The sequence below is a fragment of the Kogia breviceps genome, chromosome 3 (assembly GCF_026419965.1).
Source record: "Kogia breviceps isolate mKogBre1 chromosome 3, mKogBre1 haplotype 1, whole genome shotgun sequence".
NCBI classification, from domain to species: domain Eukaryota; kingdom Metazoa; phylum Chordata; class Mammalia; order Artiodactyla; family Physeteridae; genus Kogia; species Kogia breviceps.
This window is the reverse complement of record NC_081312.1, coordinates 85,204,254-85,219,740: the sequence shown is the minus strand read 5'-3', so window position 1 is coordinate 85,219,740 and position 15,487 is coordinate 85,204,254. Positions and strand designations below refer to the sequence as shown.

At 41.6% G+C, this 15,487-nt stretch overlaps 2 protein-coding genes across 2 annotated transcripts in view; one reads left to right on the top strand and one right to left on the bottom strand.

Moving 5' to 3' along the window:
* Positions 1-7,279, bottom strand: part of CHP1 (calcineurin like EF-hand protein 1) — a 39,912-nt gene extending 32,633 nt beyond the window's left edge. Inside the window, exon 1 of the mRNA XM_059058091.2 lies at positions 6,713-7,279. Coding sequence (XP_058914074.1) covers positions 6,713-6,779 — 67 coding nt within the window. The 5' untranslated portion in view covers positions 6,780-7,279. The remainder of the gene's footprint in view (positions 1-6,712) is intronic.
* Positions 7,280-7,430: 151 nt separating this feature from the next.
* The window catches only part of EXD1 (exonuclease 3'-5' domain containing 1), a 35,511-nt gene continuing 27,454 nt past the window's right edge, over positions 7,431-15,487 (top strand). The window contains exons 1-3 of the mRNA XM_059058045.2: positions 7,431-7,710; positions 9,859-10,042; positions 13,136-13,204. Of these exons, the coding sequence (XP_058914028.1) occupies positions 9,910-10,042; positions 13,136-13,204 (202 nt within the window). The 5' untranslated portion in view covers positions 7,431-7,710; positions 9,859-9,909. The remainder of the gene's footprint in view (positions 7,711-9,858; positions 10,043-13,135; positions 13,205-15,487) is intronic.

Sequence of the window (15,487 nt, the reverse complement as noted above, 5' to 3'; positions counted from 1 at the left end):
AAGTTATCAAAGGAGAAAAGACAACAGCCAAAAAGGGTGTGGCAAGTGTGGACTTTGTCCTAGGCTGTACGTTTATGGGTAAAGGGGTGGCTGAGGGAGTCCTGATAGTTGTCTTCCTCCCTCAGCTCAAGAAACAAAAATCCACCTGCAGTTTTAGGAACAATGGGAAAAAATAAACAGGGGCACGGGCAGGAGAAACAGGAAGTGAGTGGCCCAGAGCTAGGAGGAGAGGACACACTGGGCAAAGCTGTGAATTCTTCAGCGTCAGGTTTCAGCGCAGGCTGGGCTCCATTCTGTACTGACTGGCTCTCTAAGGAGAGCAGAGAACAGAGGAGAAGGCAGAACCACTCCCAGCCAGGGCAGAGCCAGCAGGGGTCCAGACACTGAAGCAGTCGTGGACCTTTCTGCTAGTCAGGCAGGTGTCAGTAGCTTGGTGTACACTCTTGTGAGAGTCAGGCTGACAGGTTCTGATTCCAATCACGGCACCACAGCTTACCAGTGAGGGGTGAGTGAGTGGGGTTGTGGAGTGAACTAACAGAATCCAGGAGAGGACAGCGCTTGGCAAAGGTCTGGCACTTGGTAAGCACTCCAGGTTAGCTATTATCATCATTACCCTTACATTGTGAGCCTGCAGGTACAGTTTTACTGCTGTACTAATTAATCTCCAGCTTTCTCCTGATTCTGCCAGTCACAGCCGTTTTCTTCAGGAACCTGACTAGGCTTTGGCCTCAGGCCTCAAAGGCTGCTCTAGAACTAAAGTTCCCTTTAGTTTTCACAAAATAAGTCAGTTAAAGGATGACTAACTTTCCCAAAAGATTTTTTGAAAAAACAAAATTCATCACAATCTCAACATCACTGCTTTCATTTCTTCATATATCATCTAATACGTCACTATGTACTTTACATAAACATAATAGCTTATTTTTCATTTATTAAGTCATAATTTTTCTATATTGGAGTCCTTTTTAATAACTGCATAATATTTAGTCCACTGAGTATTATATATTTCAGGTTACTTTTCTTCAACAAGGAACACATTCAAATTGCAGTTTTTATACTAGTTTTTTTTTTTTTTTTTGAGAAAACAATCTATCCACATGGTAAAAATGGTACAAAAGTGATCATAATGAAAAGTCACCCTAATGACCGCATTCCTCAGTCTCCGTTGTCAGAGTCAAATACTATTACCAGTTTACTGTGAATCCTTCTAGAAATTCCGTACGCATGTATATATAAGTATGTACAGCAAGTTATAAAATTTTTAAGTTGGAAGAAATGTTGTCACCTTGTCCAACTTCTTCAACTAACAAGTGAGCCATCAGACATCTTTCTAATCTAGAACACCATCCAAAAGAAAGGGACACTGAAACCTTATAGTACGATTTAAAAAATTCCCTTAGTGAGTAATGATATGACATTACATCCCATATTTCAGAAAAAGAGATCAGTTTATGGCTGCCTGAGTTCATAATTTACCAGTATGTTAAAAATAAATGTGTAAATAAGTATCCAAACAACCATAAAACTGCTATCTTCCAGGACAAACTGGGCTATGTGGAAATCAGTGGAGAAAAGTACAACCAAATGCCAACTTTTAACACAACTCAATATGGTTACATCTCAACCTACGACCTAAATTTCACAACTAATGTTATAATGATATTGTTACAAAGAACTCTGTTAGAACAGACGAAGAAGGAGGAGAAAGAGAAGGAGAAGCAGCAGCAAGTAAGCAGGCTTTAATTCAGGTGCTAAACTCACTATGACCAAGAATATAAAGCAAACTTCAAGGGGTATACCTCAGAGTAACTTCAAGGAGCAAAAAGGTATTGGAACTGCCACAAATGAAGGCAGGGCAAGTTTCCAGTAAACTATTCTCACCAGAAGGCGCTAGGTTAGCAAGACAAGTGCCCCAAACCTGCATCCTTCTTGGTAACCCAAAGGAAGTCTTAGGAGTTGACAATTACTTTCAGAAAAGGCTGTGAATGTGGGCATTCACATTCATTCATCTTGAATGAAGCTATAGTTTTCTCCACTGATGGGCAAATAATTAGTTTCTATTGTTGAACGGTTACTTAAAAGACACTGCTAACCTTCCTGACAAGAAGCCTTCCTGACTATCATCACTGTGCTTGAAGAAAGAAGGCATTTCAGAGAAATGCCAAGTACTAAGGAGGAAAAGCCAAGTGAAGAGTAAAAATGAAAAGGGAATAAGAAAAAAAGTCATTTTGCCCTTGCCTTTATCCTAAATCTTAACGCAGAAGAACAGATTAATAACCTAGGTAAAGCATATACGTGCAACCGAAGGTAACTCTCAAAAGATTGAGAGGTTGAAGCCTGCACCCCTAACCATTCCTCCTGAACACTTCACACCCCAATATTTCGCATTTCCCCTGGCAAGAGGACTTCAAGAGCTGGCCTACTCTCTCAGGAAACCTATAGATTAAGAGACTTAAAATTGAGATTAAAAACAAAAACTTTCTTATAACTGGGGAAGTTTGAATATGGACTGAATGATAGATAATATTTATAGAATTATTGTCAACTTTCTTAGGTGTGATAATAGTATTCTAGTTATGTAGGAAAAAAAATCCCTATTCTCAGGACATACATGCAGAAGGCTTAAGGGGTGAAGAGTTCTAATATCTTCAACTTTAAAATGATTCATCGAAAAAATATATATAGGGCTTCCCCGCTGGCGCAGTGGCTAAGAACTGGCCTGCCAATGCAGGGGACACAGGATCAAGCCCTGGTCCGGGAAGATCCCACATGCTGCGGAGCAACTAAGCCCGTGCACCAAAACTACTGAGCCTGCACTCTAGAGCCCACGAGCCACATCTACTGAGCCTATTTGCCACAACTACTGAAGCCCAAGCGCCTAGAGCCCGTGCTCCACAACAAGAAAAGCCACCGCAATGAGAAGCCCATGCACCGCAACTAAGAGCAGCCCCCGCTTGCTGCAACTAGAGAAAGCATGCCCACAGCAAAGAAGACCAACACAGCCAAAAATAAAAAAATAGGAGCTGGAAGATAGCAGCAGGGTCTTCTGTAGTGACAGAACCTTCAGGCACTAAGGCAAGGCAGATGAGGGCCATGAAGGGGTCCTGCATTTTGAGGCAGGAGCAGCCTGAAGTTGAACTTCCACTTACATTCTAGCCCAGGAAATTATTCTCAAGCAATTGCCTTTGCCTGTCTTGTGCTCTTTGTTGCAACTACAGAGACACCCACACTAGTTCTATCATCACTACACCTTTTCAAACAAACAAAACCTCACTGGCCTGTAAAACTTACTTCCCAAACCTGTTCAATAGCTTTGCCGTGTCACATGACACACACCAGAAGGTAGAGGCTAAAAATAAATCAATCGGCATTTATTACTACTCAGTTGGCATGAGTTGTTTCTCACAGATTATGCGGCCATTTTTTTTTTTTAAAGTTTTAAGTAATTCACAGCCAGGTTATTGCCACACAGTTAAGTGAACTAAAGGTGAAGAATACAGAAACTCCCAAGACACTTATGACCTTTCCCCTAATGACAACTTTTATTGACATTTTAATTTATGGAAATGCTGATGAGTGAAAGAAGGTGATAGAACTAAGACAATATAGCAAATGTTTTATACCAACACAAAGTGTTTTTAGACAGTGTTTTTTAAATTGTTAGAAACAACAGGATTTCTACTCCTTTCAGTTTTATTTCCTTAGAATTGGGAAAACATGATTACTAATCCAATATCCCCTGAAAATAGGGAAAGTGCAAAATGCTGTCACCTCTCCAGTTATATAGCTCTAGACAGTTTTTATAACTAGCATATGCTAATGGCATTTTCCCAATAAGATGATTGTTATCTATGGTTCAAAAGGTAATAGCTAACACCTGGTGCTCATTACATACCCAGACACTATTCTAAGTAGTTTACATTTTTCTCATTTTATTCTCACTAGGAATCCTATAAAGTAGGTACTATTATTATTCCCATTTACAGATGACAAAGTTGAGGCTTACAAGGAATTCTTACTTAGAATTACTTTTCCAAACACTTAGAGATTAAATTTCAAATACCGGATAACCTAGTCATACATGAATTCTAATCAATTTAGACTTATGAATGCAAAGCTTTCATACTGAATATAAAGTCAGTTTTACTCAATTATGCTACATTTTCTTACTGGCAAAGCGAGTAGAGAAATGTCTTATACTCGTTCTTAACTGGAAGTATTTCTGATTGATAGTTCCCCAAACTCTTAACAGAATAAGAAGCAGAGGAAAATGGGACTAATTCCACCTCTCTACCCCACCCTCAGGTATCCGTTGTTTTTATTCTTCTAAACCTTTTGCATCATGCTAAGATTAATGTTTTAAAAATCAACTCTGCTGGGCTTCCCTGGTGGCGTAGTGGTTGAGAATCCGCCTGCAGATGCAGGGGACACGGGTTCGTGCCCTGGTCCGGGAAGATCCCACATGCCGCGGAGCGGCTGGGCCCGTGAGCCATGGCCGCTGGGCCTGTGCGTCCGGAGCCTGTGCTCCGCAACGGGAGAGGCCACAGCAGTGAGAGGCCCGCGTACCACCAAAAAAAAAAAAAAAAAGTCAACTCTGCTGATCGGCACTAACTGGATAAACTGATGGCTCCACTCCCAGAGCAGAAGAATGACAGGTAGCATGCTGGGGGAGAAAGCACCTGGAAGCCACCCAAAATGCCCTAGGTTAATTTATCCAAATCTAATCAATTCATGCATGTATCAAGGCCCAATTCCTGTCCTCCTCAAGGCCAGCTCACAAGGACTCTTCCCTGAGTTCTGAAAGAGGTGCCATACAATTTCAGGTACTGTATGTACTGATGCTAATCCTAAATCCTGTGGGCTTATCTCCATGACAGGTTTGTGAGCATCTTTTGTTACCACCTGCTTTGAGTACCCAGTATCATACTGAATATAGACATTGCAAAAATTCAATAAGTACTTGTTTCATTAGGCTTTCTGGCTCAATACATACATTTGTACTGGTTGTGGCTGAGACTTTCCCTCAGGCTTGATTCACTTTTTGGCAACTAGGAAAATAGCTCTGCAGGAGTACTCAGTTCTCACAAGGTCACACAGTAAAATATAATGCAGAGTCCTAAGGCAACCGAGGCCACTTTCATTTGGTCAAATGTAATAAAACCAGAATGAGATTATTGCTCCGTTCGTCTTGAGGCAAAAATAGCTTTTTCCCACCCTCACTCTGGTTTACACTCCCTCATTATGTGACTTTTTATTTTAAGCATGAATGCTTTAACTCTGGTGTCACCTTAGACCTACAGTAGTACTTATGTTCTCACAAGTGCGGCCAGAGGTCATAACCACAAAGTGTAATAAAATGCTTGCTGAATCCAAACTGCCTACGTTTCTACTCTTGGAGTCAGGGTAAGTCATAAAATGACCATAAGGTCAAGTGACCAAATAAGTACTGCACATTATAAACAGCTAACTACTTTCTGTCATTCATTCAAAATCATCAAAAGGACTACATTGGTAAGCAGTGAGGTCCTTAAAGTCTTTATGGAGAGGCTTAATGACAGTTAGGAGATGCTGAAAGCAGTAAACCAATCTGACAAGGGATGAGGCTAGATAATACCCCTTCCAACTTGAAGATTCTAGAAAGTTGAACTTGTCAGAAAGCATGGGACATCATTTAATTTATCTCAGGCCACCAATGCCTGAATAATTCTGAGGTTCCCCCAGCACTCAATATTATCTGCGAATGGACCACTGAGTTATTTACTGGCCATCTCATTATCAAAGACAGGTATCATGAAGACTCAGAGCCCGGATGTTTACATAACTAATGTAAAATACAAGAGTTATAATGAATTACTGAGAAGAGAAAATAATGTATGCATTATCAAGGGCTACACAAACGTATGATGGTGTTTTACCGGGCTTCTGAATTCCCCAAACTCTGTTGCCCCTTTCAAGTTAATGAGGAAGAGACTGGACTATAAAAAATCAGTTCCTAGTACAAATTCACACTGAGGTTTCTGGAGCACATCCAATTTCCACGGCGACTAAATGAAGTACACCAGCATAGTAGAAATCAACAGATCTGAAATTAGGACAGCAAACATCCTCATTGTAAATAAAAAACTGGTAGTCACAGTATCCGTGCTCTCTCTCCACAAGCTCAGAATGAAAGAAGTCTCATACTCAGACCCCTGATTCTTTAAGGTGTCCCGTCCCGTCTTCCAAAGCCTTACTGTACGATCTCACTTTCTGGATTTATTTTTCCGGTTGTGGCAATAATTTGTTTGATTTCCCACAGTTGTCAGTGGTTTTAAGTCCTTGCCCAGAAACGTCACAGGAACGGACAGAATGTTTTCTACAGAATCCATCCACAGTTCCTGAATTTGAGATTGGTGCAAGGAAAGATTAAGGAAAAGAGTTCGGGGGCTTTCAAGAGCAGGGGGAAGAGAAAAGAGCGGGATCAGTGATCTACGGGTGATCGTGACTCCCGCGTTTGGTGGGAAGGACAGCCCCACAAGAGGCACTGCCCTGCTTCAGGTAGCTGTAGCTTAAGAACAGGTCCTCCATCATCCCCGAAGCTCCAGAGCTGAAGGCTGCCCAGGACCCTCCCAATCTCCCAGCACCTCATCTCCAGACCTCAGTGACAGTCGCCCTTGGTCCTGAGGCCAGCCGGAGGCGCTCGGCCGCGTTCCCACCCCCTACCCGAACTCACAGCCAGTTTCCTTCTTGATCTCCTCGAGCTCTTCGTCCCGCAGTAACGTGGAGGCCCGGGACCCCATCACCTAGCCGGGAGCTCCTCCGGGAGCAGCGGCGCCAGAAGCGACAGCGGCGGCGGTAGGGAGGGAAGAAGTGGAGGAAGAGCCGGGGGTCAAGAAGGGAGAGGGCAGTGGTTCTACTGTGGACAGGGAAGGGAACCCAGGGGTGGCGCGCGGGGGAGGGCGGCCCGGAGGCCCAGCCAATTGGGAGTGAGGCTGAGCTCAGCGCCGAAGCCGACGTCGACGTTCCTAGCTCCAGCCCCCGAATGAATCAGCCCAGCGCCGGGCTGGGTCTAGCTAAAGACGGACCACGCCCCCGGAAACATGATGCCACTGGCCTTAAAGGGGCAATTCTGGCCCTAGCGCCCGCAATTAAAAGGGCAACGCCATTGACCCACTGTTTTACAACACAATAACGTGTGGCAGGCGGTGTAGCCAACCTGTTTCTCACAGAACTCTAACACTAGAAATCCCACCCTACGGTTGGCATGGACTGCGGAGAGAAACAATAAAAACAGACAAAACGTCTCTTGGGTGAACGCTAGGGTGTGTCTCCTGGGAACTGCATGCTGGGAGTTGCACCTCCTGATTTTTCCTGGGGTCCCTCTCTCCTCCCGGCCGCAAGGGGCGCTCGGGAGCCAGCCTTGGGGCCGCGCGCCGATTGGGCTCCTCGGGAAACAGACGGGACCTTTGGTTCAGGGCGGCTGGCGTCCGACCTTAGTGTGGGTTCCCAACGCTGCGTACTTTAGTTTGTTTTCGGGACTGTCCTTTGATAACCGCCACCGTTGGCTTGGAACTCCTCGAGAGTTCTTCCTTAACAGCAGTCCCTCTTTTTTCACTTCAAGACTGAAGCTCGAGGAACTCACCATTTGGCTGAAATAGAGACAAGATTTCCCAAACTTTCGTCGGAGGAAAAAGAAAAACAACCCTAACGGCGGAGGAGAGAATTTCTAGCGTATGGCCCGCCGTTTATTTGAAGTTTCTTATTTTGCCTTAAAAACGAAGAAATTTGCATTTTGTTCCTGTGGCATACTTTTGTTTGTTTTCTTGAAAACATTTAAAGCCACCCGTTAAATTAGTACACCCTTTCAGGTGAACCAGTGCTTTTCCTGTGGCTTCAGTGCCTTTACACCCCTTACCCACCCCTCGAGTGTTACTTTGTACAGAACTGGTTTGAGTTACGGGAGAACCAAATTCTGACCGCTATCACTTAGTACTTAAGCACTAGAACACTGTATTAGCGAGTTGGTCAAGTCAATTTAGGTTAGTAGGTTTAAGCTTTACCTAAGGCTTTGACGGTTTAGCAGGAGGCTGAGGTCCTAGTCTTAGAATTGTTTTCACGATAGACTTCCTCTTGTCTGACCTAATGATGTCTGCCTGAATAAGCAGAGTGTGACATGTTGGATATGCCCATCTAGGCCGCAGGACCTTCTTTTTATTCTGAGAGCGTAGGTATGGTAGAAAAACCTGTGATGTCACCGACGTGAATGTCCATTTTCTGAGTCTGTCTTGAAGCGCATTTCTAGGTCCTGACCTTACTCGCTCCTTCCTAATCTTGAATCTTAACCTTTTGCAGCCATCCTCAGTCGAGGCTTTCTTTGCTTTGTGTTAATGTTTTTCTGATTTACTTTAACATTTCTTAAATTTCTTTATTATCCAGGCGTTTCACAAGCTTATTTCTTATGTATCTTTTAAAAATATAATTTAAGGGCTGGTTTTTCCAGTTTTATGTTATCTTTTATTTCTGTAAAAATTCCCCTTTTACCAGTTGGATTGACTTGAACAAAGAAGAATGATTTTTCTAGGCACCGGTGACTTGTTTTATGTTCTCACTTTGTCTTGCCCTAGACTGCACACATCCTCCACTAAGGACCTGGTTTTAGTTCCGTTTCCATTACCTTCTAGCTGTGTAACTTTGGGCAGGTGTCTTAAATCTTTAAGCCTCAGTTTCTACATCTGTAAATTAGGTAGTTGTTGTAGGCAACAAATAATAGTTGTGAAGGCACTTGCTAGACCTTAAAATATTAAAGTGTAAGTTATTTATCTGGTTAAAAATGCTATGTAACTTCTCACCCCTTCCTAATCAAATTGGGCCTTAGTTATTTGGTCAGTGTTTTATAGTTAAACTAAATTGCAGAATTCACTGGTTGCCTCTTCCAAGTGGGACAAAGGCAAGCCACTTTTAAATTTAACCACTGTGGAGGAACACTTAGCTGAGGTTCTAAACACAAAGACATCCGAATAACAGGATTGTTCTAAAAGATACTTTTTAAAAAAGGATTCATCTTTTAATTTACAGTATTATACTAAGGATTATAAGTGTCTACTATGAATGATAGCTATTTCTGCAAGATAAAGTTTTTTCTTTGTACATTTCTGCATTGTTATCCTTTTTATGAGCACGCATCATTTTTACAAAAACAGTTGAATTTTACAAAACCAGTGTGTGGCATGTGTCAGTTAATGTGTCAGGCTGCACATGACTGGTGACATTACAGCAGCCCAGTCCCTGAGCTGTAGCCAGGGTGGGGTGGAATGGCCCTCGCAGTGACATGGCAGCTGGATTGGTAATGCATAAATTGTGATAGTTCTAAGTCACTTATTCTTTGGTTGGTTACAGTGTGAAACTCTGGAAATGTGATTAATCTAGAAGAGGCTTCAACTAGAAGAGGTTAGATCCCAGACGTTTCTGGGTAAACAGTTCATTGCAGTGTGTCGGCAGGTATTTGCCAATATCAGTTTTCTTCATTTGTTCTTTTAGTGTTTTTGGTTGCTGTTAAAATGATGTATGCATGTGCTGTTAAAAAGCCTCTAAATGTTCTTCTTATTCCATTTAGCTAAGGAAGGAAAAGTGATATTAGGCCATTTTATAGACAGAGGTGTCAAACCCACCTTGCCTGAAGTCTTATACTTTTAAGTTTCCCATGTATAAATTAGAGTTGGTGCTTGCAATGATATTTTTCTCATTATCATTCTAAAAATATGAACAGAATTTAATTACTCTAATATTTTAATTTTTCTTATCCCAGGTATGGGGAAAGGAAAAATAACCCCATTTTCCCCCAAATATTTTAAAAATCATAAATCTCTTTTCTTTTCAAAGGTTGGATACTTAAAGAAGATTATTTGAAGACTCATTTTGGAATCAAATAGCATGGATCCCAGCAGTGACTACCATTTCCTCAACCAGATTTTGTGGAGAAGAGTGAAACTCACATTGGTTTGTGGCATCTTTGAGGGAGTGCTCCAGCATGTGGACCCTAACAAGATTGTTGTCCTGAAGAAAGGTCTCATTTTATTTCTCATAATCTCCTGCCTTTTAGGAGACTAATAACTCAGTTTGGGTGATGGTTCTGCAATCCCTAAGCAACTGGGAGAGTGGCATTATTCCTATTTTAGGGAAAAGGTGGGAGGAGGATTAGAATGCTGTTTTCCCTAACAGAGCAACATGGCTGCATATGTTGGCCTTTCCCCACTTCTATACTTTTATTGATATGATAGTGGAAATTTTCAATATATAGAGTTTTTTTTAACTGGGTACTTCTTTTAATTTCTCTCCATATGCACCTTGAAATTAAAAATAACCACTGTATTAGATAGAATTGCTTTTGGCTTAAACAGACAAATTCACAAAGACAGTAAGGGGTTAATTTTTCTCATGCAAAAAGAAGCCCAGAGGTAGACGACTGAGGAATAGTGCAGTGGCTGAAAGATGCCAGGAGGGATCAGGTGTCTTGTGCTCCTGCTCTGCCACCTCAGTGACCATGTGTTATCCTCCTGGTCACAAGGGAGCCTTTACACCTCCCAGTTTCAATTCCAATTCATTTTTAAAGGATAAAATTCAGGAGCAGCCAGATGGAAGAGATTTATAGGGCAAGGTATGTGGGAAGGGGCTCAGAGTTTCTACCCTCTCTAGGCATGCCACCTTCTTAGCCTCCTGCATGTGCTCACCTTGAAGCTCCAATATATAGTTTTTATTCAGCTAGAATATTGACTTGTTAAGAGTAGTTGATTTCCTGGCACAATAAATTTCAAGTTCACAGTTGAAACGTGTAAATGACATTTGAGAGATTAGTGTTATTGTTAAGCCATATTATGAGTTAAAATAGACTTTTGTAGGCTAGGATGGGACTATACCAGGCTTTTGCAGTATTAATGCATTTGGTAATCATTTACTGAGTTTTATATCCCAGGCACTGTGCTGGGTACCAGGGATATGGATAAGAATAACATGGTTTCTGTCCTCAAAAAACTTTGTGTAGTAAGGAGACAGGTAAACAAGTAGAAAGATTTAATGCAGTGTGATACCCTCTGTGATAGAGGGATGCACAAGATGCTATGGAAACACAAAATTTCAGCTAATTTAGATCTGAGAATGGTAGGGTTAGGACAGTGGGGAAGGCGTCCCAAAGGAGGAATTGATGGTGGAACTGTTACACCTGCTTACTAATTTATGTACCATTTGGACAAAGTAGGGAGTGACATCACTATGACAGCAGCATGAAGGAAGGTTTGAAGTAGCAATAAACTAGAGACAAGGAGAATAGACAGGGAACTATTCAGACAATCAAGGGACCTAATAAAGAGGAAATGATGGGAGTCAGAGCTAAGGTTTGGCAAGGAATGGAGAAGAGAAGACAGATTCTAGAAATGCTTAGGAGTGAGGATAAGTAACCTAGTAATCAATTAGATTAAGGGTCCCCAATCCCCAGACCACAGACCGGTACTGGTCCATGGCCTGTTAGGAACCGGGCTGCACAGCAGGAGGTGAATGGCAGGCGAGCGAGCAAAGCTTCATCTGTATTTACAGCCGCTCCCCATCACTTGTAGTGCCTGAGCTCCACCTCCTGTCAGCATTATGGTGAGTTGTGTAATTATTTCATTATATATTACAATGTAATAATAATAGAAATAAAGTGCTCAATAAATGTAATGTGCTTGAATCATCCCGAAACCATCCCCCCACCCCAGTCCATGGAAAAATTGTCTTCCATGAAACCGGTCCCTGGTGCCAAAAAGGTTGGGGACTGCTGAATTAGATAGTCAAAGAGCCTCCTACATTTATAACTCAGATTATGTGTATAGTACTGTTATTAATTGATAGAAATGGGAAGAGGAACAGGTTTGTTGGTTAGTGGGAGAAGATAATGATCAATTTGAAAAATATTGCAGTAAGTCTGCTATTAGTTGAAAATGAGAGTGGAGCTCAGAGAAATAATCCATACTGGATAAATAATGTATGTCAGGACAACTAGGAAGTTGATGTGATCAAGGAGAAGGAAGAAGCATGAAGAATATCACCCTAGGGATTATCAGTGTGTAAGGGGCAAGTGGTGGTGGTAGAGACAGCTAAGAAGACCGGAAGGAGCAAATCGGAGACAGTGGAACACTGGTTACAAGATGCTTATTAAAATCATTGAGGCCTGGTTTTGAATCCTGACTCTGTCTTTTACTAGTAGTGTGACCTTGAGCAGGTTATTCAACCTTTCTGAGCCTCAAATTCCTCCATAATAGAGATAGTGAAATGCCTGTCTCATTATGTTACTGGATAGTCAAACACAGGCAAATAATTAGCAAGATGCCTGGTTTGGAGTGGGTGCTCAGTGTGGTGGCTTTAGATAATTAGTAGGAAAAGAAATAAACACTAAGAGTGTCCTGTAAGCCAAAGAAGAAAAGAGAGAGCAGTATTGTCAGTGGATGCATGGGAACCAAGTATAAGATTGTAAACTCTTTTGGGGATTTGACAAATAGGGAGTTGGTGATCTTTGACCTATGTAAGAATATATTCAGTGGACTAGTGAAGGTAAAACTCATTTGTTTTGGATTGCTGAGAAATGTGGAAATATACAGCTGCTTTGAGCACTGCCATCTAGAAAAAAATGACACTGTATTGTAAACATGACAAATAAACTCCCAACTCCCTTACCTACTCATAGAAGAGCCTGTAATTGGGCCAGGAGTTGGATTGTTGTCTCTGACAATTAATAGCTCAAGCATGTAGCATGACATGAAACAGGGTGTGGACTCCAGAAGTAGTCAGATGTCTTAAGTTTTTTTCTGGAGTTAGGTGGAGTAAAAATCAGTAGAAATATAATAAGTGGATAATCTTTAGCCCCAAAGGCCCTAGAATATTTTTGGAAGAAGTTTAAATTCAGTGTACTACTACTACTGCCCTTTTAGTGTATCTTGGACCATTCTGGGGCTCCCTCTGTTCTTTATACTACTTGTTTCAAGGTTATAGCTTTGTAATTTATTATTGACTTTTTATTCCTTGGGGATTTTTATAAAACTCAGATTTGGGCACTTTTGTGAGACATATTTTCTTGTAGTTTTAGGGAATATTACTTTTTATCAACCAAATGAATTGTTTTCTATAACAGTGAAGAATGTGGAGACCGATCGAAGTGTCCCAGGAGTGAAGATGTTTTTTGGACACGAGATTGTGAATGGTGAGAACTTCATGTTCCCTAAATACTGGTATTGGGATTTGCAGTAGCAATAAACTCATTGCTCTGCCTCATTTCAGTGTTTGGGGGTGGGAGGGAAAACTAAGATGTTATCTTGCATTTATGAACTCTTAAAGCTGGTATTTGGGAATTGTCCCTTATCTTACTGTTTCGGTAGGTATTATGAGCAAAACAGTCGTAGAGAATTTTAATCATGTTGGTTTTACAATGTGAGGACGTCTGGTACTTAGTAATAGAGACTCAGCTCGCAGGCAGAGTTAGGAATCTGAACAGAAAGGAACTGTCGGGCTTCCCTGGTGGCGCAGTGGTTAAGAATCCGCCTGCCAATGCAGGGGACACGGGTTTGATCCCTGGTCCTGGAAGATCCCTCGTGCCATGGAGCAACTAAGCCCATGCGCCACAACTACTGAGCCTGCACTCTAGAGCCCGCAAGCCACAACTACTGAACCCATGTGCCACAACTACTGAAACCCTCAGTCCTAGAGCCCATGCACTTCAAGAAGAGAAGCCACCCCAATGAGAAGCCCATGCACCTCAATGAAGAGTATCCCCTGCTTGCCACAACTAGGGAAAGCCCGTGCATGGCAACGAAGACCAAATGCAGCAATAAATAAATAAATTAAATAAATAAATTTTTTTTAAAAAAAGAAAAAAAAGCAAGGAACTTTCTTGCTCAACAAGCGAATTTAACACCAGACATTCACAGTACATTCACAGTCCCTTATTTGAAACCTTGGGGCCAAATGTTTCAGATCTCAGGCTAGTTCTGGATTTTTCGAAAAGCTAACAAAGGGTATATACTGGTCATATTACATAACACCTCAAGTGGGTCTGGTCAGCACTCTGTAATAAAACACATTTCTACAGAGAAACGGATGGATAATCATATTAAGTGGAATAAGATAGGACTATAAATAGTATGTCAGTTCAGGTTTTGCTGCCAAAAGAGTTACAAAGAATTTTTGGTTTTCAGACCTTTTGTGATTTTGGAATTGTGGGAAGTAGCCCTGTTCTTTATTTCTGCCAGGTAAAACAATTTAGCAAGAATAGATACAATTGTTTGCCTAAAGGAAGAGCTATAGAAGCTCATCTGGTCAGTGTGCTTCAGACAAGCCAAATGGGATAAGAGAAAAGGGTTAGGAACAAGATATATTCTTTCTTTCAAGAACTCAAAAGCAAAAAGCCTTCCAAGGGGTGAATATCAGTGTGGGGTGGAGGGGGGTGGCGGAATGGGTGAGCTGGGACCTCATAGAACTGTGCATTTCTTACTGTTGGGGCAGATATGAGGAAAGGAAAGGACTCCTGCCAATCAAGACCTACTTTAAAGCAGACAAATCCAGCCAGCTTTTTTTTTTTTTTTTTTTTTTTTAGTATTTCTTTCTTTCTATGGCTACATCAGGTCTTAATTGTGGCATGCAGGATATTTTAGTTGCGGCATGCGTGATCTTTAGTTGTGGCATGCGTGATCTTTAGTTGGAGCATGTGGGATCTTTAGTTGAGGCCTGTGGGATCTAGTTCCCTGACCAGGGATTGAACCCAGGCCCCTCGCTCTGGGAACGTGGAGTCTTAGCCACAGAACCACCAGGGAAGTCCCCAGCCAGCTTATATAACTGTCGTTTCTTACTGAGTACGCTACTGTAAACACTCTTTGTCCCTTGAGCACCTTTTTAAAATGGCAGTGATGGTGGTGGAAGTAGAGGGATTGTTAATTGTGTGTTAACTGTTAGACTTTGCAGTAGAACAGAGCTCTGGACTGGAACAAAGCTAGGCTGTGGATCAGTTTGTAAAGAAAAATGAAGGAGTCACTACTACTATCTCCTAACTCAGGAGAAGGCTGACCACTGACCAGCTTTGTGATCTGTACACATGAATTTATTTCTTCCTAAATTCATTCTCAGGACTTGGCCTTTGTTTATAATTTCTAAGCTCAAAGGATGGCCTTCTTCTTTCTTTGCCCTGTGGCTCAATCAGCCATAGAGGGTTCTCCCTGAAAAGCACCTTGAATAAGAATTATCAAGATAAAGGATAATAATTGATTAACCCGAGTTTTTAGTGAATTTTACTTTCTCTGACCCACACTCAACACTTCCAGACAGTGTAGGAGAAAGAGACGTTTGAAACATAGTGGCCCCTGAGAAATTTTTTCCGTGAAAAGTACTTAAGTGTACTTAATTGAATCTTAGATGCCATTAATGACAGGGTGCATTATTTCTTTTCCCACCCTAAGAAAGAAAAAGAAGCTGCCAATTAAACTATCATGTGCAT